Raw genomic sequence first — 25,544 nt, 5'->3', positions numbered from 1 at the left:
TCCCTCCCAGTTGTTGTTGCTTTCTCCCCACACCCCCTGTTGTTTCTTGCTCCAACTCACCTGCCATAATAAACAAGCATTTACAATGCAATGGTCTCGGCATTGTTAAGTTAGAGCTATTGGCATTGCTCATGACATTTTTTATTTATGTTTTTGTTTTTAAAACATATAAATAAATGGCATTGTCATTTACAATGCCAATAGCTTAATCTCTCACAAATGCGAGACCTATTGCATTTGCACCCACACATAGAGCCACACACAAAGCCACCCACACACACATACAGAGCCACCCACAAACACATACAGAGCCACTCACAGTCATTCACATAGAGCCACCCACACACAGAGCCACCCCCACACACACACAGAGCCACCCTCACATAGACAGAGCCACCCTCACACAGACAGAGCCACCCTCACACAGAGTCACACACACACAGAGCCACACAGAGGCAAGAAAAACAAGCCTCTGGTATATGTCAGCCAATAATCCTGCTCTGCGTGTCAAGTGCAGGACACTACTTCCATGGTGATTGTGGTCAGGAAAAAAATGTTCATTTTCATTTCTCCGCTTTTAAAGATTTTTTGTCATCTATCCCTTCTACCGGCGTTATTATCGTGTACAATTTGAATTACACTATAACACATTTGTAGTAGAAGGAAAAAGTAAAAATAGTATTTTGAGAATGAGGTCAGAGATAGGAAATGAAAAACATGTTAACAGCACGTGCTGCTCGTTTGAGCATCATAGGTTAGCTGTTCTTCCACTGCAATAAGAACAGTCACCCACTGGTGGCAGCCCTCCGGGTGAGACATGCCTCGCGGGCCGGCACCGACAGCATGGTGGGGAGTGGATGTAGGGATACAGGCAAGACTCGCTACAAGCCCCCCCTGCATACCAGGCCACGTAAAGAGATGCGGGGAGGGGGGGGGTCCACGGCATGGTGGGGAGCGGAAGGAGGGAGCTAGGCAAGCCTCATGTCCTGTGCGAAACAGTCATCAGCGTCCCTCGAAAGTATTTGAGTGTATGCACCTTCTAATATGCAAGCCTCCCTCCGGGCTGGTATATGTCACCCAATAATCCTGCTCTGCATGTCAAGTGCAGGACACTACTTCCATGGTGATTGTGGTCCTGGCCACGTAAAGAGTTGCGGGGAGGGGGGGTCCACGGCATGGTGGGGAGCGGAGGGAGGGAGCCAGGCAAGGCTCATGTCCTGTGCGAAACAGTCATCAGCGTCCCTCGAAAGTATTTGAGTGTATGCTCTTTCTAATATGCAAGCCTTCCTCCGGGCTGGTATATGTCAGCCAATAATCCTGCTCTGCGTGTCAAGTGCAGGACACTACTTCCATGGTGATTGTGGTCAGGAAAATAATGTTTATTTTCATTTCTCCGCTTCAGTTATTATTGTTCACGTTTTATCCATATTATTAAAGATTTTTTGCCATCTATCCCTTCCACCGGCGTTGTTAACGTGTACAATTTGAATTACACTAAAACACATTTGTAGTAGAAGGAAAAAGTAAAAAAAGTATTTTGAGAATGAGGTCAGAGATAGGAAATGAAAAACATGTTAACAGCACGTGCTGCTCGTTTGAGCATCTTAGGTTTATTAACTGGAACTGAACCAAACTAGCACGGTACCAGCTCTGTCTGGCACCGCTCCTTAACTACCCACTATCTCTTTTCCCAGCATCGCACATTACAACTTCTGCACCCATTGTGATATCTTCCACTCTTCCTTAAACGCCTCCTCGGTGACCCTCGGTCTCCTCCCGGCAGGCGCTGGTCTGCTCTGTTTCTCCTGCCTGTGCTTGCTGCTCTCCCCTCCCCTTCACTTCATTTCCAGGCTCTGGTGAGATGCCAAGTGTTATGGGGTTGCTATGGCAACCCCGGGAATGGTGGTGCTCGGGCACCAGCAGACGTAAATTATTGTTGTGCTCCTTAATAAATAAAATTGCGTCTCCGGAACATTATAGCCGCTGCTCCCTGCCTCTCAGTCAGCCGGCCAGGGTCCCTGCCACCACGGGTCAGTGGCCGGGCAAGCCGCCTTCCCGTCCCTCCTTTTGTTACCTGGTGTTGTGTGCACAGTTTGGGTCGTTGATTGGCAGCGTGGTAAACATTCAGGGACCAGAAGACAGCCATAAACGCATGCTGTGATGTCAGGGACCAGAAGACAGCCATAAACGCATGCTGTGATGTATTGGAAAAGGTGTCTGTTATTGTGTGAACCCCGGCTCTTTGTGCGGGAGGTAGAGCTGTTTTTGCAAGCGAGCTGGTGCGTGCTGCTTTTTGTGGGGGGTATCTAGGTGCTAAGTGAACGTGAGCAGCGTCACCTAAAAACAAGCAACTACTCAGGAAACATGAACAGCGGAAGTAAATGCTGTTCCGCAAAGGGCGTGCAGCCTGCCAGAGTCGGATTCCGACACGCGCCTCTTGCCTGTTTATCAGCGCCACGCGCCTCTCTGCAGGCTCCCTCTGCATTCCAGAGAGGCGCGCGACGCGATCCGGTCAGCCCTGGAATGCAGTGGAGACAAGACCTGGCCGCGCGCACAACGTTATCCTATGGGAAAACGCTGCGTGCGGCCAGGTCTTGTCTCACTTCGGCGTCTCAGACTGCTGAGACACCGACAATAGTTCTCTGGCGAGAAAGCGCTTTCAGCGCGTTATAGCCGAGACCTAAAAAGGTCTATTACGTGGACGCCGCTGGCCACATTTGCGCTACAGCCTCCGTGTTGCAAGCTGCTTCTCATTCAGATGCTTTCTGCCTCACCCTCCCGCCAGCAATAAAAATAAAAAGCGATATGACACGGCCAGAGTTGACTGAGTGAAAGTTTTTTTTAACATATTAAACTTACAGGCACGCTGCACAGCAACCGCTCTGCTGTGTAACATGGCTAAAAACATTGGCAAAGCCAGTGATTTGCCTTGGCAAAACCTGTTGGTCTTTGCCAGTGCTTTTTTTTAGTTCCTTCTTGTGAAATGAGGAAGCAAATACCATGATAAGAGTGTGATTTCTGTGGCTGCGCTGATTTAAGCTCCCACCTGACAACAAAAAACTGGACTTCGTTCTCCTTCATTTAGATGTTCTAGCCAGTGAGGTTTAGAATACATTGTGCCCTTATGATGTCTTTAGAGATATTTAATACTGAATTGTATGTACCAAACTATTATCGTCACGTGGCAATCTGTTGCTTATTGTAATTACCATGATCTTTAGGACTACATTGAAGTGATTGTTTATATATAAATGCCATTTAACAGCAGCGGAGCTGACCATCCAAATTCTGAATAAATACGTAAATAGCTGATTTGCAGTGTAAATGTAAATGTAAATGTATAGGCATTTATATAGCGCACTACTTACCCGGAGGGTCCCAAGGCGCTTCGACCGCTGCGAAACCCTTCCTGGCTTCCCTGAGAGATGGTCCCTTGATGGGTATCTCCAGGGTGAGACCAGGCATCCCCGGCGGTCCGGTGGGGCCGTTAGTGAAGATGAGGCAAGCTAATGCCCAGAGTTGCCGAGTGTGATCGCTGATCAGAGTGGGCACCGAGGCGAGAGAATTATCGAGTCCGCTGACCCTGGTCCAGAAACCTGCCGCGCCGGGAATCGAACCCTGGTCCCGGGCCGTCCTCTGCTCTCGGGTCTGCCGCCTCTAACCAGTGAGCCACACTACTTCACAGTGTAGTAAATCTCGTCAATGCCACTCATGGCCTAAATGTTTATCCTACTGAGGCATCAGTAATGCAAATGCCTTGGTAATAATTAAATAAATACTACATCCAACACTATTCAACTATGAATAAACTGAAATCAATAATGGCTTCTTAGTGCAAGAATGGTCTGCCATTATTCAGGAATTGGGAAAATATTTCTCAGGACCAGTGGGGCCCTCGACATTAAGAAATTGTTTTCCATTAAGTTCATTTTCCTTTTTAATGATTATCTTCATAGTTGTAAGAGTGAAATGCCCAGCTGTTCTGTGGAGTATTTTTGATGTCTGTATTATGCTAGTACATGGAACTTGCAGATATAGTGATGTTGGGATTCTATAACCTTTACCTCTTCGTTCAAAAGATGAACAACAATGGACTGCGGCCCATTCTGGACCTGGGAAACTCTAAACAATCTACTTGGAAGACAGATCGTGTCCTTTACCTCACTGGTGCGTGTTTTTATGTTCCCATTAGTTCCTCACACAGAAAAAACTCGAGCTAATTTTAGGAGATGTACACTGGTAATTCCTAGTTCTAATGGATTCACATTCCCACATATGAAGAAATATCCTTGGGCAACAAACTGAGTCTGAAAACGTGTTTAGTTTCATAGCTGGTATACAAAAGAGTGATTTATGGAATGCTTGAATTAATCTCAGTCAATCAATCAATCAATTGGGGAATGTTAAAGTGTGCTACCAACCTGTGAGGGTTTCAAAGCGAGGGGGGTGCAGCTCCGAGTTCGCCAAAGAGCCAGGTCTTGAGGCTTCACCTGAAGGTGTGCAGTGTAGGGAAACGTCTGATGTTGACCGGAAGCTCGTCCCAGGTCTTAGCCGCGATGTAGGAGAAGGCTCTTTCATTCGCTCTGGTTCTGCGGGTACGTCAAAGGAGACTCTTTTGTTGAGGTATTTGGGTCCGGTGTTGTGGAGAGATTTGTAGGCTTGCGTGAGTAGCTTGAAGGTTGCTCTCTTCTTGACGGGAAGCCAGTGGAGGTCTCACAGGTGTTGGGTGATGTGCTCATGTCGTGGGATTCTGAGGACACAGTGTTCTGGATGGTCTGGAGTTTGCTTATCAGGGATTTGTTGATTCCAGCGTTGAGGACATTTCCGTAGTCCAGTCTGCTTGTTATGAGTGCTTGGGTGACGGTACGTCTGAATTTGGGGGGGGGGGGGGGTCCTCTTGAAGGTCTTGTAAAGGATGCAGAGGGTTTTGAAGCAGGTGAAGAACACGTTGTTGATCTGGCATGTCATGGTAAGGGAGGAGTCGAGTATGATGCCGAAGTTCAAGGCATGGTCCGTGGGGGTGGGCTGGTTGCCGACCGTGGTGGGCCGCCAGGTGTTGTCCCAAGCTGAGGGGGTGAGTCCGAGAACGATGCTGCTCATCCAAGTTGCGATGTCGTTCATTCCTTCCTGGAAGCTGAGTCTGGTGGCTTCTGGGTCCTTCGCGAGGGAGATGATGAGCTGGGTGTTGTCAGCGTAGGAGGATACTATGCTGAGTCCATGCTGTCTGACAATCCCGTTAAGGGGGCCATGTAGATTTTGAAGAGCATGGGACTGAGCAATGATCCTTAGGGTACTCCGCAGTTGATCTCTGTGGGTTTGGAGTGGAAAGGCGTGAGTCTGATCCTTTGGTTTCTGCCAGCAACGAAGGTGTGGAGCCAGTCAAGGGCAGTTCCCTGTATGCCGGCATCGTGGAGTCTGGCTGCGAATGTGCGGTGGGAAACGGTGTTGAAGGCTGCGGAGAGGTCTAGAGAGTTGAGGGCCGCAGTGTGACCTTTGTTGAGGCACATTGAGCTAAAATCTCAGGATGCTTGTTTCTCGTCCAGGGAGGCTCTGACAGTCTGTACTGGGGGTGAATGTATGACATTGTTCTGCATTCTGTCCATCAATTGTTCTTTTTGTCTTTAGGCTCTGACAGTCTACATTGGTATGAGTAGCGCTTTAAAATGAATAAATATGAGAGAGACTTAGGAGAGATGAGAGGATGGTTGCGAGGAAATTCATGAGGAAGGACGTCATTGGGGGCTGCTTAATTTGAGCCGGTGGTTACCGGCGGGGGCACCGGCACTTATTTTTCCCTATCAAATATATACAGAGAGCACGAAAAGAATAAACACATAGATTGCAAAAATGGAGTAAGCAAAAGACAGAAAAATCATCATGTGCAGAAAGCAGGAACCTGCAACAGCGAAAATAGGGATCAGGGAGTGTCTGCTAGTGGATTAAAGACTACCAACCTTGGTATTCCGTGTGCCGACATTTGATTGCACTGGCAGCCGGCCTTTGAGCAGAGCTTCGGGCACGGCACTCTTTCTTTCACAAATTAAGTTCTGATCTGGGGGGATGCTGGGAGTGGGGGGAGTGCCGATAACACATATTTTCGCACTAGGCACCACTTCGGCTAAACTCGACCCTGTGTTGCTCAACATTTTAAAAACCTCATGCTGAATGCCTTACATGTCTGAAAGCCTGATCCAAAATCCTTGCTTAGGCCACGCCCAACATGTGTGACCTAAACAAAGTGCATGGCTTCCTTATCATCTGACAGATTTTGTGGTTCTCGTTAAGCACACCGTATAAATGTATGTCGTTGGTATTATTACAGAATTTTTTTCCACGTATGGTACTTCAAAATATCACTACGAGTTTTCTCAAATGGTCCAAAATGTGTTTTTTCCTAGAAACGCTCACCAGTAGCTTTTAGAAAGCAATGCTGGGCCAATAATGAGCCACGCTCTTCGAACATCGCTGTACATTTGACAAGAAACCTTTACCTGGCTTCTGTGTGTTTAAATATAACAGTAGTGCCATACAAACAAAGTAAACATTTAAATGATATGTGCCAGAAATGGTTTCCTTGACGGAATCAGAGCCGAAACGTTTTGTTCTTCCATTCTAGGAGAATCTAGAGAAAGCCACCTTCATCCGAGCATATCTAGTCTCCCAAGGCCGTGTCCCCTTGCTCTGTCTGAACGATGTTATTGCAGCTGCTATTGGGTGCACCCAGACTGAGCCAGTAATTTGGATGTTATTCCAAAGCTTCTACCAGGCACGCCTCGTGAGCCATCAAAACACAGGTAGCAACAGTTAACAAAAGTTTGATTAACAACGTATGCACAGTGGGATAAGCGTAAATTAAAAACATAGAATCAGTGTTAATTTCCATTTGTGGACACCTTCCACTCATTTATCCTGGTTGATGTTTTTCTTGCAGGGGTACTGAAAAGAATGGAGTGGCTATTAGAACTGATGGGCCACATAAGGAACATTGCTTACAAATCAACACCAGTTGAAGGTGCAGCTTTAACAGAGGTATATTCTCCGTGACTTTTGGGGCTTTTTTTTCAAGGTCTTATGTTTACATATTTCTCTGCAAGAGGATAACAGTGCTGAAGTTATATAAACTTTTTAAAAAGCATTTAAGTTAAATGCACTGTTGGCAGTGGTGCCTGGCATGTGTGGGGTGGGGTGGGGGTGGCGGGAGCCAAAAAATGCTCTTACCGTGATACGTGAAGTCCTCCTCCACCAGTCTTCTCTCTTCCAGCAGGCTCCAAGGTGGGATCCAGCTCCCCCAACCTATCCAGGTGCTGCTCTCACCAGCATGAGAGCAGCACCAGGATTGGAGGGAGTGGTCTCAGTCAGCGCTCTTAGGAGCACTGGAGGACTGAACTTTCTCTGACCTAGCTGTCTGGCTGGCCGTTGCAAGACTGCAGGCCAAAGGGACATGCGTATTTTAAACTTAAGCACACAGCTACCTGCTGCCACTCAGCAGCAATGGTTTAGTTGAGATGTCAGATAGAAAGGGACTCAAAAGCACTGATTGGTTTGTATGGTAATTGTATTAAAAAATACAAACAACTTTTTGAAACAATTTCTACAGCAAGTATTTACAATTGTGGATTGTGTCCCAAGTGATTCTTAATGCCGGGTTGATTTTAAACTGAAAAATGAAAATAGTGAATAGAAACACAGAAATGGATGTTTAGCGTTATTCAGAACATTTTCTGCTATGATTTATGCATCCTTGAAACAGAAAGGACAGCCACTGGGCACCCTATGGAATTGTTAGAGTCACGCACCTACTAGGGAACCAGCTGGGTTTCCTAGTGAGTAATTTTACCTTATTTCACTTGCTCGCGGTTTTTCCACGCACTTTTACATTGAGCAGTTCCAATACCAGATGTCGCCCACATCATAAGTCCTGAAGAGACCCTATATCCTTGTTAGGGTCCAAACGGCGTTGACAATTGAGAAAAAGCAAACCTATATGAACTGACATACTATCATCTTATAGATGTTGTGTAATTGAAAAAAAGAAACTTTTGTAGATAAAAACACTTTATTTGAAACCTGCACATATTGTTTCACAGATGTTATTAATATGCCTTGGTTCAAAATTTCACTTGGGACACAATCCACAATTGTAAATACTTGCTGTAGAAATTGTTTCAAAAAGTTGTTTGTGTTTTTTAATACAATTACCATACAAATCAATCAGTGCTTTTGAGTCCCTTTCTATCTGACATCTCAACTAAACCCTGTCTATACATGCGAATTTTCGCACTTATTTTATCCAATTATATTAAGTACTTTTCCCACAGGAACCACTGTCTTTCTTAAATTACACCCTGGTTCCTTTGTGAGTAGGGTTCCCTTGTTTTTCCTTTTCGACTCAGCAGCAATGGCCAGCTCCGTCCTGACACTCTGTTCAGGATGGGTTGGTTGCTGAAAAGTAAAGTGGTAATAAATAAACGTTATTATCATTTTATTTTTCAGAACTGGCCTGGGGCTTTTGTTCGTGGGGCGACACTCCTCCACTCAAACGGAGGCGCCGCCCCTGACGTCTCCTGCCTAAGTTGCACATGAATCTCGAGCATCCCACCTTTTATTATTCCTGCTTGGTTGTAAGTAATGCTATTTTGTGGCTTGGAACATAAACTGATTCTGAAGCACAGAAGAAGAAAAGGTGCTAGACAGGCAAATAGTCTTAGGATGTGTAGAATTAAACAGTTATTTTTCCATCTCAACTAACACGTACTTCTTGCAAGACTAGGAACATTACATCAAGTACGTTTACGTCTGGTAAAGTGGCCTCCCACTACACAGGTTCATTGCTCTCGTACTAGACTCCCGTAGGTTATTCCCTTAGCTGTGGCAAACTAAATACATACTCAGGGATGTCTAGGTAGAGATGTGAAGGATGCCAAATTAAGATGAGGGCAGCCCAGGAGTAGACACGGTACCATAACTGGCATTAGAGAGCAAAGGCTAATTATGTTTTTCTTTACTGGAGGATGCATAAATTATAGCAGAAAATGTTCCGAATAAGGCTATACATCCATTTCTGTGTTTCTATTCACTGTTTTCATTTTTCAGTTTAAAATCAACCTGGTATTAAGCATCACAATACTGCCACTCAGCCAACATGTGTTTCGAGGCACCACTTATTTTTCAAGGCTGCCATAGAAATACAGATTTATAAATGACTTTAAAATTAATAGAAATATGTATATAATTGTATTGCCTCACAGTTCTAACCATATACATTGGTTTACTCAGTTTAATTTGAACACAGTATACAGGCCCCGGGTTATTCGCTCCCCCAATATTTTACATGCCATGGCACATGCATTTGAACAAGCTATGAAACTTTATTTTTTGTGATTCATATGTTTAAGGGTGGTTTGAATATTATTCTCTATTGTGTGGTTATGAATACCTAATTATGTACTGAAAGTCATGACAAGAATTTTGAGTAAACTCATTTATATGATTAGAACTGTGCGATAATACAATTATGTAAATATTTTTATTTATTTTAAAGGTTGATTTTAAACTGAAAAATGAAAAAGAAAATAGAAACACAGAAATTAAGTCTAAATGGTTATTGGGAACATTTTTTGCTATGATTTATGCATTCTCCAATAGACAGAACATTTTATTTGGACTGCACCGGATAAGGATTTTGGTGCTAGAGGAGTGGCGCTGGGCAATCTTTTCCCTGACTCTCTCTTACTTGGTAAAGGCTAAAAAGTGCATTCCTTTAAGTGATGGCCTACTGGGCTGGTATCTACCTATGTCAAGCATGTGTATATAGAATAGTTCTTGATCTGAAGATAAAATTGATTTTATGCTGTTCTGCCATTTTGTAACAAATGTTTCTTTATTCAGTGTTGTTCTCGTTGAGGTAACTCATTCGTGTATCCCTCATCTGTCATCAGTTTTTTTATACAGTGTTGTCCCTGTCAGTTTCCCTCACTTATTTGTTGGCATTTCTGTTTTTAATAAGAACATTATTTTGCAAAGATGAGGAGAAGTCAATCCAATTTCTGGATAAGTGCCAGTACCTTTGGAATTTTGATAGGAGAAAACGATTACATCCTGATAGTTTCAAGGAACTTTTATCCCATGGAATTCTGTGGTCATGCAGCCCACAGTGCCAGGCTTTGTTGGATGAGGCTTCAGTGGTAGCTGGTCTCCGCATGGACCAGGCCTTGGATGGTCAATCTAAACAATTCACAAACAAGTCCACACTTCTTTTAAATCTTGCCTGAGCAGCTTGTCAGATCCCCTTTTAGTTATATACATACCGTTGTTTTTTTGTGATGGACCATCAACAGCCTCAGAACACATTTAGAAGGCAGTTTGAACGAACCACGTTCATCACTACTGCTTGTTAACATTGAGATCCGTACACATCAGTCTGTTTGTACTTAATTTATTTAAACTTTAATTAGAAGCCTTCCTGCAATTTGTTTTTCTTTTTTTTACTTGTTAAAGCGTAAATGCATATCCCAGTCACAATAACACAAAATTCCTATGTACACAACCTTCATTCAATTCTAGGAGTTCCACCTTATTCTCGGATTCGCCAAACTAAATTTGCAATGAAGGTTTTAAATGCTACGTTCAAAAACCCTTTGAAAACCAGTAAGAATATTAGTACAAGATCTGAGATACTGTTAGAGCTGGACTCTAAAATATTGTTATCCGATAGAGACATCTAGCCATAGATTCCTTAACTTTTTAATTCTCTCCTGGCAGTAGCCTGGATCCGGAATTTTTTCAGCAGTACCTCTAGTGCCGGGGGATGGCATCGTATGGCTCCGCAGTGACGTCTTCTCCACACGTGACGTCAGTGGAGCCATATAAGGCCCCTCCGGCTGCAGGCGTCAGTTTCATTTTTTTCCGCGCTGTAACGTGGATCCGGAGAAGCGGTTCCTCATGTAGTTGTTTACAGACTTACTTCGACACCTGGTGTCGGTGGAACAGTGTGCCTTGACTGATGTAGACAGTTTTTAAACTTTGTGGGTTTTGTAGCCGACAGATAATTTGTAGGCAGTGTTCGGGTGACCACCACGAAACCGAGAATTGTGATTCCAGCCAGAAGTTGAAACCAAAGTTGTTGAAGTAGTGACGGTTGAAATTGATGGCGGCACAGGGTTCATTATCCTCAGAGGCTTCCCAGCCTCGGACTTCGTCGTCCCGGGAAGAGAAGTGGGGTCGATCTAGAAGCCGGTCTAGAGGACGTCGTTTTCCAGGGAAGTCAAAAGGTAAGAGGCGGGTGAAGTCGCATTCTCAGACTTCACTGCAGGAAGACTCTGTCTCCCAGAGCTCCTCCCGCTCGACAGTTGAGGAAACCAGTCGCGACTCTGTACCGCATCTCCCTGTGTTTCCGGGAGCCGGGCGTCGATGGCTCACATGAGGGAATATTATGATTCCTTACATTTTATCTTTAGGGACCCCATTTCCCTCTGGAGCGCCTCAAAGCGGTGAGTGGGGCACCCTTGAGGGACTCTTCCTTGGTGACGGTTGGCCCATCGGAGTCGATGGATCGGCAATCAACCGACATCGGATGATGTCGTCTCGGTGCAGGCTCACAGCCTGCCTTCGACGTCAGTCATTGACCAACCAACTCCGACTTTGACATCGGCTGCGCCGGTCGAAGAAGCTTCTCACTCTACCGTCGACGTTGTGTCAGCATCACTTCGGCGTCATACAACGTAGGGAGCAGAATTGCCTTTGCAGATTGAAGGAGTCACTCAGTTTGTGGCTCCTCCTCGTGGAGAGGCATCAGGAGGTCCACCTGGGGCAGAATATTTTGGCCCATTTCAGACACTGATGTGTATTAGGTGGAAGAGAACTGGCTTACAGCTCTTGGTGAGGCTGGTGGACTGGACTCTTCACCAGCTTTGGGGTTAATCTCTCCCCCTGGTCTTGCACAGAGAAAATTCCTCCTTTGCATACATGCTGAGGAAAGTGGCTGCAGTTTTAGATTTATCACTGGCCACTGTGCAGAGGTCTACAGGCCCTTTGTTTGAGGTCCTTTATCAGGGACAAAAGGGAGAACCTGTTCTTCCATATATTGAGGCCCTCTTTGATATCTTATTAGGTTCCTGTGCTAAACCTGAGTCAGGGATCCGAGTGGACCGTGATGTTGCACGTAGACATGTACCTGCACCCGGAGACCCGGTCTGTTTGATTAGGCATCCATTAACTAGTGGCCTGGTAACTCATACTGCAACGTCTTCTCAGGACGTAAATTCTACGCCTAAGACTCCAGTGGGTAAGGATGCTAAGGGTTGTGATACTTGTGGCAAGCATGTTTTTTGCGCAGTCAGCTCAGCATTGAGAGCCACCAACACCTCTTGTGTGCTGGGGCGATTTTCCTATGCGTTTTGGGATTCTTTACAGTCCATGCGTCCATCTCTTCCTGAAAACCTCGATGCTGATGTAGGCAACCTGATTAAAGATAGTAAGCTGCTAAACTTGCTATAAGGTGTAACATGGATACTACGAACTCTGTGGGTCAGGCCACGGCATTTGCAGTGGCACTAAGGCTTCAGGCTTGGATGGCATCTTCAGGTTTCTCAGAGGCAGTTCAGTCGGCTTTGGCCTACACGCCTTTTGACGGTGCCCGTCTTTTTGGAGATCAGGCAGAAGCAGCATTAAGATGCTTCCAAGGAAGACGGAGAACTAAAGAGTCGTTGTCCTGCATTTATTTCACTCTGTTCTTTGCTTGTCATTAGGGTGGGATTATGTTTCGTTAGGCAAAGTGTAGCCTTGTTTGGATGCTGTACATGTCCAGGTTCTGGTGACAGTACTACCTTGTGTACTCCGGTGTGGAGTGGTGGTTTTAACTTCAGTTCCATTTTTCTCTTACTTATGTTTAGATGTGAATTACTGAGGGAGGTTCCCTTGGTATCCTGGTCTTTGAGAATGAGCTTTCTGCTCAAGAGGCTTTCTTTAAGAGAGGTGACTTCCTGTTTGGAAGAGGACCTCTTAAATGCTTCTTCGAAGCAGTTCTGTATGCTAGTTGCATAGACTATGCCAGCTGTAGGCGGGTCTGTAGTAACTCTTTGGTCTGTTCTTAGGGTTCAGGGTTTCAACAAGTTGCTCTGAGCAAGCACATGCTCTTGCTCAGACAATGTGCTTGCATTATTTGAATGCTATTTGCTTGCGATTTCTTCCTTAATGAAAAAGGAACTGTGCCTAGTGAAGGCATAAATATTATCTCAACGGCAGGCATTTCCTATTCCAGTTCATGGTGCTGTATTTTGGCAGCCAAAGGATTTGTATGCACTTGTTGGGCCATCTTATCCCAAGTCCGATGTAAATTTGATGGCTTGTTGTCCTGGACCTCAGACAATATGTCCTAGAGCGTCGAGCTGTTTTTTCTTTTTCTTTTGATAGTCTTGGTCTGATCGCCATTGCCTGTCTTCTGAAAAATATACTTATTATTTACAAAATTCCTTAATTCGTGAGGAATCATAACTGTTGTTTCTTGTGTTGTCAGTTATTTAGGATACCATTTGACAGGCAGCATTTTCTTATGGCAAATCATCCATGGATGGTGCAGGGTATGCCCTTTTTTTCTCTCTCTGGGTTGTGTATGTTGGTGATCCTTTAATTTCAGAGTGGTCTTTTTGTATATGGTGTGTACATGATAGAATGGCTGATATGTTTCATAAATTGTCTTGTATCACAGGATTTATTTATAAGGTAATATGGAACTGCACTTTTAGGTGTATCAGTCTTTTTCGATTTTATTGAAAGAGCATGTTTAGAACTAGTTTCTCAGTTGTAGTCAGTTCTTATGTTTATAGAGCACACATGGCTGGAATATATGTGTGACACATATTTAAAAACAAATAAAGAACGATTTTAATATAGGATGTGATTGATTCATTTATTCTACCTTGTCTTAGTGTTTGAGCTTGTCAGAGCTCGAAATTGTGTTCAGTCTGTTGGACAATGGCATTGAAGACTGTATGGAGACAAGCTTTATTCGTTTTTGCGTCCTGGCAGTAGTTATTGGCTAGTGAACTCCTGTGTATTGCAGAGTCAATCGAGTGTCTGTTGACCCATTCATATATACATAGAATTACTATGTTTTTCCCCCTCTTTTGACAAATAAAAATAAATTATACCTAGGTGGTGTTGTACCTATGGTTGTACCATAGGTTTTACCTATGGAAAGGAGTTCTAAAAGTCCTGTTTTGGGATTTTATCAGAACAGTACTCTTACTGATTCTTTATTGTCATGAACAATGCAGACTAATTGATTTTTATCATGCATTGTTTATTTTAGGCCATCGAGGTCTTAATTTACTCCCTTGAGGGACAGGGGTTTGTTTGTCAACTGGCAGATGGTTCTTCAGGGGTTTTCAACCCTAGTTCCTTCTAGGACCGATTGTTTCAGACCAGTAAAGTTGATTTTATATTATATATTCTGTGAAGGGGTCATGGAGTCTGTTAAGAGCCTAGCTCTTGTTCAGTTATTCCTACATACATTTGGATGGGTGTAAGTCTTGATTGGCTAGTTTTTCTTGAGAACATTTGTAGGAATAGTTTGCAGACCCTCCTCCTGTGGGAATTGGCTATGGTATTTAATTCAAAAGTTAAGGAATCTATAGCTAGATGTCTCTATCAGATGTAAAAGTTACTTACCTTCGGTAACACTATATCTGGTAGAGACACAGTCTAGCCGCAGATTCCTTAATGCCCTGCTCATCCTCCCCACTCTGCGATTTATCTTCGGGGTAATAGTTATACCTTCCAGTGATGGGTTTATATACCAGTGATCACACTCTCAATGTATGTTGAAACTAAACTTGTCTATCTGGCCACTTGGCTTTCGTTTGGATGTTGCAATAACATCCATTTCCTAAAGTGTGTTGTTGGTAGTGTGAAAATGTGTTTACTTTTTCCCTTTGGAAGACACACCAGCGAGTAGTATCAAATTCTTTGCTCCTTCTCGGAAAGTCTTATTGGTATCATCATGGTTTTGTGCTGGTAAATACATCAAGTATGGTGCGATTTAACACACAACCTGGTGTTGGTCTTATAGGTTTTGTTAGCTATTGCCATGTTTTTTATTACCATTGCAGAATGGTTTTTAGAGTGCAGAGTGTTTTCACTCATTTGAGGGTTGTTCACCAGGAAGTTGAGTTTCTTTAAAATCCATGTCTAGTATAAATATATCTTTTTGATGTGTCTTCTTTGTTAAAATATTTCAAAGATTTTTAAAATCTTTTTTGGCACACTGTTTCCACAGCCAGTTTCTATAGTGGCTCTGAGTTATGCGTGGATGGTTCCACAGAAGAAACTGACACGCTCCAGAAGTTACTTATATGGCTCCACTGTCCGTAGATGACGTCACAGTGGAGCTGTAAGACGCCGTCCCCGGCGCGCAGAGGTACTGCTGAAATACTTTCAGATGCAGGCTGGTGCCTGGAGATAATTCAAAAGTTAAGGAATCTGCGATTAGACTGTCTCTCTAATAGATATAGCATTACTTAAGGTAAGTAACTTTTACTTATTGATGTTTTTAGTTTTGCAGGAGTGAGTAAGTCAGCAAATATCCTCTGTGCGGTTTGGCACAATCGTAACATTGGACCACTCTGTGAATCATTGCATCTTGTGGCTTGCCCCTGCCTCAAGTAAACACATTGCTATTTCAGATCAGCACCAGGTAATTAGACTTCCTGTCCTGCCAAGCTAAGGATTTCATCATCATTTAACTTTATTTCAGTTGTAAAAAAACATAAAAGTACACATAGCAGCAGATATTTAAAAAGCATGGAAGAATAAAAACATTTCAATTCAACAGGCAGCAGTTCTTTAGGAGATGGTGCTCTTGTGAAGTGGATTGGATTGGCCAGGGGGGTGTGTTTGTTTGGATTTCCTCCTCTTGTTTCCTTACTTCCTAAAAAAGTTATAAAATTCGTATTCACTGGGAACTGCACTGTAATGGTATTGAGCTGCCATACCCATGACTATTACAACTCTGGAACTTGATCCATCTCTGTTATTACAACTTTTAAACCTTCACAGACTCGCACTTTATTTTGAATATTCTCTCATGTTAAGGCGAGGGTAATGGACCAAAGTTCCACGTCCTGATTGTTTTGGAAGCAGTGTGACTTGGAGGAAACATTCTAACCAATTTATTTAGCTCCTATGTTTCTTAATCCCTTTTCCTTGTTAGCACTCTTGAGATTGGGTTAAGATAAATGGGCCCCAAATACCCTTTTCCATTAAAAGTTATGGTATTGCTGCAGCTAGCGGTATGCACGTGTTGCACCAGTGAAGAAACATTAAAACAGTCTTGGATAGCAACGAAAATCATGTCCACATCAACACACTTCCCTGACCCAAGAGATGAACTGATTCAGCTATGGGTAGCGTTTCCCACTAAATTGTCTTCTTGTATGCCAGTCGACCATGGGCTTATCACTTACGTGTTTCTTTCAGTGGCTTGAGTTACTCAAGTGTTATTTGTGATTTTGTTTTTAGGGTCCCATCTCCCACAACCCAAATGAGTAATTGAAGCTGTATAGAAATACCAGTAGAAGGGGTTACAGTAAGGGACATGATTCCAAACCATTTATTCATCCCTTGGGAGTCATATGGGTCACAAAACGCACTTTAACTGCAGATAGTTTTGCCAATAATTTACTATCAGTTTACTGAAGAATATGTTTGAGGGTGTACAATTCTGTATCATAATGATAGGAGCTTAAATATATCGCAAAGTAGTTGCTCTCACTTTCTTCAGTTGTGTGCATTGCTTTAACTTTAGTCATGCTGCTGTTAAAGCAGGGTTGAATCCCCATTTGCCAATCAAAGAGCACACTTCCCACTTCATTCTTCCTCAGCTGACCAGAATCTCTTCACAATGGAAGAAAGAGAAATAATACAGTAGATTCCCAAGTATAGCTACAACACAGATAACTATTTTAAAACGTCATTGTATTAAAATAATGTAATTGAGTATATCTGCCTAACAGTGCTAGCAATTGGGTTACTGGTTGACTGGAGTGTGAGCTCTGGTCAAGCAGCAACCACAATCCTAGTCAAAGTAAGGTTCAAGCAACCCCCAAATGAACTTGTGCTCAACCCCTTGGTAACTGGGCACGAAGCAGTCAGGCTTAACTTAGAGGCAATGTGTAAAGTATTTGTGCAATACTTCAAACAGTGAAAACACCACTCAAAATAAATAAAACAAGACCACAACGACAAAAATCCAATTAGTAAAACTGGAGTTATGAATTTTCAAAGAATGAACTGCAATATAATGCCTTAAAGCTTAAAGCACTAACTGTGGCTATGTGGTCATGCTGGACCGGATCAAGTCAAAAGTTTAGGCCAACCGCAATGGAGCGTGAGTCGGATACAGTCCTAGGTAAGTCCCACAGAAGTTTTACCTTCTCAGGTTTAGTGCCAAGAGTCTCGTTCATGTTGGAGAGATTAACCGGGAGGAAGGAGAGTGTTGGATGCAGTGGTCAGCATGGCGCAAGGAACATGGTCAGGCGTCACGAATGGGCGGGATGGTGCTTCTCATTGGCGTTTCTCCATGGGCGCTTAATGCTGGCTTTGCAAAGAAATGGCTGGCTGCTACTTGCATTGAATTTTGGTCCAAGCACTCTGTCTTGGTGCGAACAGGCCTGATCGCGAAGACCCCAAAAGTTTGATTTATTAGCCCGCTGAGCCAGGGGCGTAACACACGCCCCTGCAGACCCCGCGTTGCGGGGGGGCCTCACGCTACTGGGGGCCCCGGTCGGGCCCCTCATCAGGACGTCACTCAGTATATACAGGCTGAGGCTTATGGTGCGCAGCGCTGGCTTCGGCCGGCAGGGGCCCCTGCCAGTGAGAATTTGAATTTTGAAAGGGTGCGGGCGGGGCCCCGGCCGGGGCCCCTGGGAGTCTTATAAATGGTGCGGCCGGGGGGTTGGGCCCAGCCGGGGCCCTGCACCTAGTCTTCGGAATCTTTAAGTGCGTGCGTGCGTGCGGGGCCTGAATCTTTGATGGCCTGGGGGGCTGGGGGCCCCGGCCGGGGTGGGGCCCCAAGAGCAAGTCCGAAATCATGGTGGGGGGGGGGCCGGCCGTGGCCCGTCACCCTGTGAGTGAGTGTCGGACTGAGCTGAGGGAAAGTGAAAGAATAAAGGCCTGTCCCACGGCCCGCCTCCATTTCATAGAATCAGGCGGGCTTACACTAAGATAACAAAAAGTGCCTTACACAGTGTGTATATTTACAACAAGGGGTGGTGAGGGACAGAGTCTCTGAATTAAACAGAATACTCTCACCCAGTCAAGAGATCAGGGCTAGATCCAACACCGTTTTTTAGCTCACTGCACCATCCCAGTTTCAGAACCTGGCTGTATGCAAATTAGTCTGTTCCTGTCCCAGTGCATGATGGGAACAGGGCAAACCAAACTACAAAAGCCAATTCTTACACTGGGAAGGAAACAAGCTACCGGGGACCGGTTTCTGGCATTTCAGCCGTCTTCGGCCCGGCTTGCTTGAATCCTGATGGTGCAATGAGCAAGGGACTCACATCTGAGTATACCCTTCCACGCTTAGGGTGGACAAAAATATTTACAACAAGGGGTGGTGAGGGACAGAGTCTCTGAATTAAACAGAATACTCTCACCCAGTCAAGAGATCAGGGCTAGATCCAACACCGTTTTTTAGCTCACTGCACCATCCCAGTTTCAGAACCTGGCTGTATGCAAATTAGTCTGTTCCTGTCCCAGTGCATGATGGGAACAGGGCAAACCAAACTACAAAAGCCAATTCTTACACTGGGAAGGAAACAAGCTACCGGGGACCGGTTTCTGGCATTTCAGCCGTCTTCGGCCCGGCTTGCTTGAATCCTGATGGTGCAATGAGCAAGGGACTCACATCTGAGTATACCCTTCCACGCTTAGGGTGGACAAAAATATTTACAACAAGGGGTGGTGAGGGACAGAGTCTCTGAATTAAACAGAATACTCTCACCCAGTCAAGAGATCAGGGCTAGATCCAACACCGTTTTTTAGCTCACTGCACCATCCCAGTTTCAGAACCTGGCTGTATGCAAATTAGTCTGTTCCTGTCCCAGTGCATGATGGGAACAGGGCAAACCAAACTACAAAAGCCAATTCTTACACTGGGAAGGAAACAAGCTACCGGGGACCGGTTTCTGGCATTTCAGCCGTCTTCGGCCCGGCTTGCTTGAATCCTGATGGTGCAATGAGCAAGGGACTCACATCTGAGTATACCCTTCCACGCTTAGGGTGGACAAAAATATTTACAACAAGGGGTGGTGAGGGACAGAGTCTCTGAATTAAACAGAATACTCTCACCCAGTCAAGAGATCAGGGCTAGATCCAACACCGTTTTTTAGCTCACTGCACCATCCCAGTTTCAGAACCTGGCTGTATGCAAATTAGTCTGTTCCTGTCCCAGTGCATGATGGGAACAGGGCAAACCAAACTACAAAAGCCAATTCTTACACTGGGAAGGAAACAAGCTACCGGGGACCGGTTTCTGGCATTTCAGCCGTCTTCGGCCCGGCTTGCTTGAATCCTGATGGTGCAATGAGCAAGGGACTCACATCTGAGTATACCCTTCCACGCTTAGGGTGGACAAAAATATTTACAACAAGGGGTGGTGAGGGACAGAGTCTCTGAATTAAACAGAATACTCTCACCCAGTCAAGAGATCAGGGCTAGATCCAACACCGTTTTTTAGCTCACTGCACCATCCCAGTTTCAGAACCTGGCTGTATGCAAATTAGTCTGTTCCTGTCCCAGTGCATGATGGGAACAGGGCAAACCAAACTACAAAAGCCAATTCTTACACTGGGAAGGAAACAAGCTACCGGGGACCGGTTTCTGGCATTTCAGCCGTCTTCGGCCCGGCTTGCTTGAATCCTGATGGTGCAATGAGCAAGGGACTCACATCTGAGTATACCCTTCCACGCTTAGGGTGGACAAAAATATTTACAACAAGGGGTGGTGAGGGACAGAGTCTCTGAATTAAACAGAATACTCTCACCCAGTCAAGAGATCAGGGCTAGATCCAACACCGTTTTTTAGCTCACTGCACCATCCCAGTTTCAGAACCTGGTTGTATGCAAATTAGTCTGTTCCTGTCCCAGTGCATGATGGGAACAGGGCAAACCAAACTACAAAAGCCAATTCTTACACTGGGAAGGAAACAAGCTACCGGGGACCGGTTTCTGGCATTTCAGCCGTCTTCGGCCCGGCTTGCTTGAATCCTGATGGTGCAATGAGCAAGGGACTCACATCTGAGTATACCCTTCCACGCTTAGGGTGGACAAAAATATTTACAACAAGGGGTGGTGAGGGACAGAGTCTCTGAATTAAACAGAATACTCTCACCCAGTCAAGAGATCAGGGCTAGATCCAACACCGTTTTTTAGCTCACTGCACCATCCCAGTTTCAGAACCTGGCTGTATGCAAATTAGTCTGTTCCTGTCCCAGTGCATGATGGGAACAGGGCAAACCAAACTACAAAAGCCAATTCTTACACTGGGAAGGAAACAAGCTACCGGGGACCGGTTTCTGGCATTTCAGCCGTCTTCGGCCCGGCTTGCTTGAATCCTGATGGTGCAATGAGCAAGGGACTCACATCTGAGTATACCCTTCCACGCTTAGGGTGGACAAAAATATTTACAACAAGGGGTGGTGAGGGACAGAGTCTCTGAATTAAACAGAATACTCTCACCCAGTCAAGAGATCAGGGCTAGATCCAACACCGTTTTTTAGCTCACTGCACCATCCCAGTTTCAGAACCTGGCTGTATGCAAATTAGTCTGTTCCTGTCCCAGTGCATGATGGGAACAGGGCAAACCAAACTACAAAAGCCAATTCTTACACTGGGAAGGAAACAAGCTACCGGGGACCGGTTTCTGGCATTTCAGCCGTCTTCGGCCCGGCTTGCTTGAATCCTGATGGTGCAATGAGCAAGGGACTCACATCTGAGTATACCCTTCCACGCTTAGGGTGGACAAAAATATTTACAACAAGGGGTGGTGAGGGACAGAGTCTCTGAATTAAACAGAATACTCTCACCCAGTCAAGAGATAAGGGCTAGATCCAACACCGTTTTTTAGCTCACTGCACCATCCCAGTTTCAGAACCTGGCTGTATGCAAATTAGTCTGTTCCTGTCCCAGTGCATGATGGGAACAGGGCAAACCAAACTACAAAAGCCAATTCTTACACTGGGAAGGAAACAAGCTACCGGGGACCGGTTTCTGGCATTTCAGCCGTCTTCGGCCCGGCTTGCTTGAATCCTGATGGTGCAATGAGCAAGGGACTCACATCTGAGTATACCCTTCCACGCTTAGGGTGGACAAAAATATTTACAACAAGGGGTGGTGAGGGACAGAGTCTCTGAATTAAACAGAATACTCTCACCCAGTCAAGAGATCAGGGCTAGATCCAACACCGTTTTTTAGCTCACTGCACCATCCCAGTTTCAGAACCTGGCTGTAAGCAAATTAGTCTGTTCCTGTCCCAGTGCATGATGGGAACAGGGCAAACCAAACTACAAAAGCCAATTCTTACACTGGGAAGGAAACAAGCTACCGGGGACCGGTTTCTGGCATTTCAGCCGTCTTCGGCCCGGCTTGCTTGAATCCTGATGGTGCAATGAGCAAGGGACTCACATCTGAGTATACCCTTCCACGCTTAGGGTGGACAAAAATATTTACAACAAGGGGTGGTGAGGGACAGAGTCTCTGAATTAAACAGAATACTCTCACCCAGTCAAGAGATCAGGGCTAGATCCAACACCGTTTTTTAGCTCACTGCACCATCCCAGTTTCAGAACCTGGCTGTATGCAAATTAGTCTGTTCCTGTCCCAGTGCATGATGGGAACAGGGCAAACCAAACTACAAAAGGATGGTGCTTCTCATTGGCGTTTCTCCATGGGCGCTTAATGCTGGCTTTGCAAAGAAATGGCTGGCTGCTACTTGCATTGAATTTTGGTCCAAGCACTCTGTCTTGGTGCGAACAGGCCTGATCGCGAAGACCCCAAAAGTTTGATTTATTAGCCCGCTGAGCCAGGGGCGTAACACACGCCCCTGCAGACCCCGCGTTGCGGGGGGGCCTCACGCTACTGGGGGCCCCGGTCGGGCCCCTCATCAGGACGTCACTCAGTATATACAGGCTGAGGCTTATGGTGCGCAGCGCTGGCTTCGGCCGGCAGGGGCCCCTGCCAGTGAGAATTTGAATTTTGAAAGGGTGCGGGCGGGGCCCCGGCCGGGGCCCCTGGGAGTCTTATAAATGGTGCGGCCGGGGGGTTGGGCCCAGCCGGGGCCCTGCACCTAGTCTTCGGAATCTTTAAGTGCGTGCGTGCGTGCGGGGCCTGAATCTTTGATGGCCTGGGGGGCTGGGGGCCCCGGCCGGGGTGGGGCCCCAAGAGCAAGTCCGAAATCATGGTGGGGGGGGGGGCGGCCGTGGCCCGTCACCCTGTGAGTGAGTGTCGGACTGAGCTGAGGGAAAGTGAAAGAATAAAGGCCTGTCCCACGGCCCGCCTCCATTTCATAGAATCAGGCGGGCTTACACTAAGATAACAAAAAGTGCCTTACACAGTGTGTATGGCACTTTTTGTTATCTTAGTCTATGCCCGCCTGATTCTATGAAATGGAGGCAGGCCGCGAGACAGGCCTTTATATCCTTTCACTTTCCGTTCTGCGCTTCCGCCGCCGCGTATGCGCGTGCCGCGTGCGTGGGGGCGTGGACAGCAGGGCTGGCTGCTGCTGAGTGGTGGTGAGCAATGCCAGGCAGCCCCAGGGCACACACAACATCATGCGGGCCAATAAGCAGTAAGCACCTGTGCGTGGCATCAGGGATGCGGCAGGCGGCGCGCATAGCCAAAGAAGAAGACAACAGAAGAACAAGGAAAACAACGAACTTAACTGCCTTCCAAGTCCAAGACAAAGCAAGCAGGCGGCCAGGCCCGCCCACGCTCAGCTGCCCTGTCCGATTTCCGAATCCGAGTCCGAAGTAAGTCACACCACTCAAGAGTCACTCCGTCCCTGTCACCGACCGGCGGGGCAGGGCTGCTGCTGGCTGCCTGCCTCCAGGCCTGCGTGCACTAATTGGTTGCTTTCCTGTCTCGCATTTGCCTGCTTCTTATTTATGTCCCAACTTGTCACTCGTGTTTGTCCCTCCTATAGAGCATGACTACTTTACCACCGCTTTCTTTTGTGTTGAGCACTCCATGAAAGTGAATGTGTTGTTTTCCAGCTTTCTTGCTTCTGTACTTCTTTGCTCCCGGGCCGAGACAGATGCCAGAGGGAATGCTACATGCTTAATTATGAACTCTAATTAAACCGATGAACTATGTGGAAACCAAAATATTAAAAAATGAGATTCTCAACTTTCTTTTGGGAAGCTGGGCTAAGAGCAACAATGGCGATCGTTTCCTTACACATTCACGCTACCAGAGAGCAGCTGCCATTCTGCAAAAACACGACCCCCCCCCTTGCGCTGAGCAGGTTCTTAGAACAATCCACACAACAGACAACTGGCGTTTGCACCTGTAACTTAAACTATTTTACAAATATCAATCTCCCCGAACCCGCATAAATCTAGATTGTCCCAGGCTACAGTGCCCAGAAATGGTTTGGTCCCTGTATAGCAGCTGCGCTAATAAAATAACAAGTTAATGATAGTGTGCTTTGCCGGATTTTCTTATTCACTCTACGTTATTTAGGTTGTACGTGATTATCCAAAGTGCGCCATTTCTCCTGCAACAGGTGACCGACGCTGCTGTGCTGAATGGCAAACAGAGAAAATGATTTGATTAAACAATCACTGGGAAGGGTCCCTTGGAAGACCGCCATGTGTTAAAGTGTAACTCCCACAAGGTAAATAGTACTTCCTGAACCTACACACTTCCCTACTTAACAGTGAATCTGTAGGAGATTCCATAGAAGTGGGCGGCTGCCAGTTGTAGTGCTTTGTAACTCGCAAGAGGGTAAAGAAAAAAGCTTTATATAAATGGTATTACAAGTCAGAAAGCCATGGTTTGCTGCTTGGCAGAAACATCCACATTCAAAACAATTGTCCTGTGGGACTCATTTATCACCACCTCTTCCTATAGTTTAGAGGTGTGCAAACTTAATTGATCACTTATATATTCAACATTTAAAGAGAGCCTTATCGAAACATGGTGGCAGCTTGACTGACACATATTGGAATGGTGTATCTACTCTGATTAGTTTGGAATTACAGGCAGGACCCTTAAGGAAATACAGCGGCCCAAAGTACATTGTCGGTCCTTTTTTAGAATTTCTCCATCTGTAATTTTGAATGGATGATTTATTGAAGGTCCCAAGATTTAAGTTTGAGGGAACTTTAGATGGGAGACATGTCCAGATGAGACCCGAAAAATTGTCACGGTCGAAAAGTCGACATCCCATCCCTACATTGCTTTCGAGAATTACAGGGTTCCCTAGAAGATACTGTATATGTGCAGATAGGATCTCTACTTTTGTTTATTTCCAAAAAATGTGTATGCAACCCTAGGTTCTGTTCAGAGTCTTGTTCCATGTTTTATAAATATTTGTTCACCGTGAGCACTGCGTCATCTGCAGTAATTTTGAGACATAAGAAATTTATATTGTTTCTATACCACAATTGTAAGACTTAAAAACGTTTTTTGTTGTAAATCAAACACAATATTGTGTCCTGTACCTCTCTTTAAATCCTGAATATGCTATAAGTTTTTATGTTTGCATACCTCTAAAGTAGAGCAAGTGGTGGTGGTGACAAATGAATCCCAGGGTACTTATTCTTAGTCTAGGTAACGTGTTCCAGGCAATTCAATACCATACAGACAAAATACTGCGCACACAACTAGACCTGCTTTTGAATGAAAATGCTACATCTCAATTGTTTTGATTCACATATCTTTCAACCAAATGGGCTACCAATGGATAGTACTGATATATTCCAGAATTATCTCTTTAAGATATTTTAGCATTGAGGTTTGGCAAAGTAAAGTAAATAAATTTGTTCTAATCCAGGCCGGGCTGAAAATCAAAATTAGCCATAGGGAAAAATATTCTAAGCAGCCTCACAGTGTAAGAGGCTGTGATTAGAAGAGGGGTATAGCTGTCTCATGGCTGTCCATCCTGCTCAGAAAGCAACCTCCAGCTTGTCTGGGAAATGCCAGAGCGAGCCTTACTAAACAGTTACAAAAATGTCAGGAACTAGCCTGACATGGTTTCTGATGTCCTCCACTTTTTATGGAGTTACCTGATGTCCTCCACTTTTTATGGAGTTACCAGATCAAACAGTGCCCCAGCGCTTCTGATCATTCTTTAGACTAAACGTTAACTGAGTTCCAGAGATTGAAAGGCATTGTTAACGTGCAATGCACATTGAATGCATTACATCTTGGCAAGGCCTAGTCAATCCCTACATCTAAAGAAGCTGTAATGATCCTTTGTAAACCGACCTAACACTCTTGTGCAAGAGTGAGAGCGAATAGCTGCATTTATTTTTACAAAGCACTCCC

General features: G+C 45.2%; 1 protein-coding gene across 1 annotated transcript in view; it reads left to right on the top strand.

Annotated features, from left to right (window-relative positions):
- The window catches only part of FOCAD (focadhesin), a 1,219,893-nt gene that overhangs the window by 1,113,459 nt on the left and 80,890 nt on the right, over window positions 1-25,544 (top strand). Inside the window, exons 42-43 of the mRNA XM_086961452.1 lie at window positions 6,617-6,794; window positions 6,932-7,029. Coding sequence (XP_086817578.1) covers window positions 6,617-6,794; window positions 6,932-7,029 — 276 coding nt within the window. The remainder of the gene's footprint in view (window positions 1-6,616; window positions 6,795-6,931; window positions 7,030-25,544) is intronic.

Source organism: Lissotriton vulgaris, chromosome 3_1, assembly GCF_964263255.1.
Source record: "Lissotriton vulgaris chromosome 3_1, aLisVul1.2, whole genome shotgun sequence".
Lineage (NCBI taxonomy): Eukaryota > Metazoa > Chordata > Amphibia > Caudata > Salamandridae > Lissotriton > Lissotriton vulgaris.
Note: the sequence above shows the minus strand (reverse complement) of the source record. Positions and strands in the feature narration are given on the sequence as shown.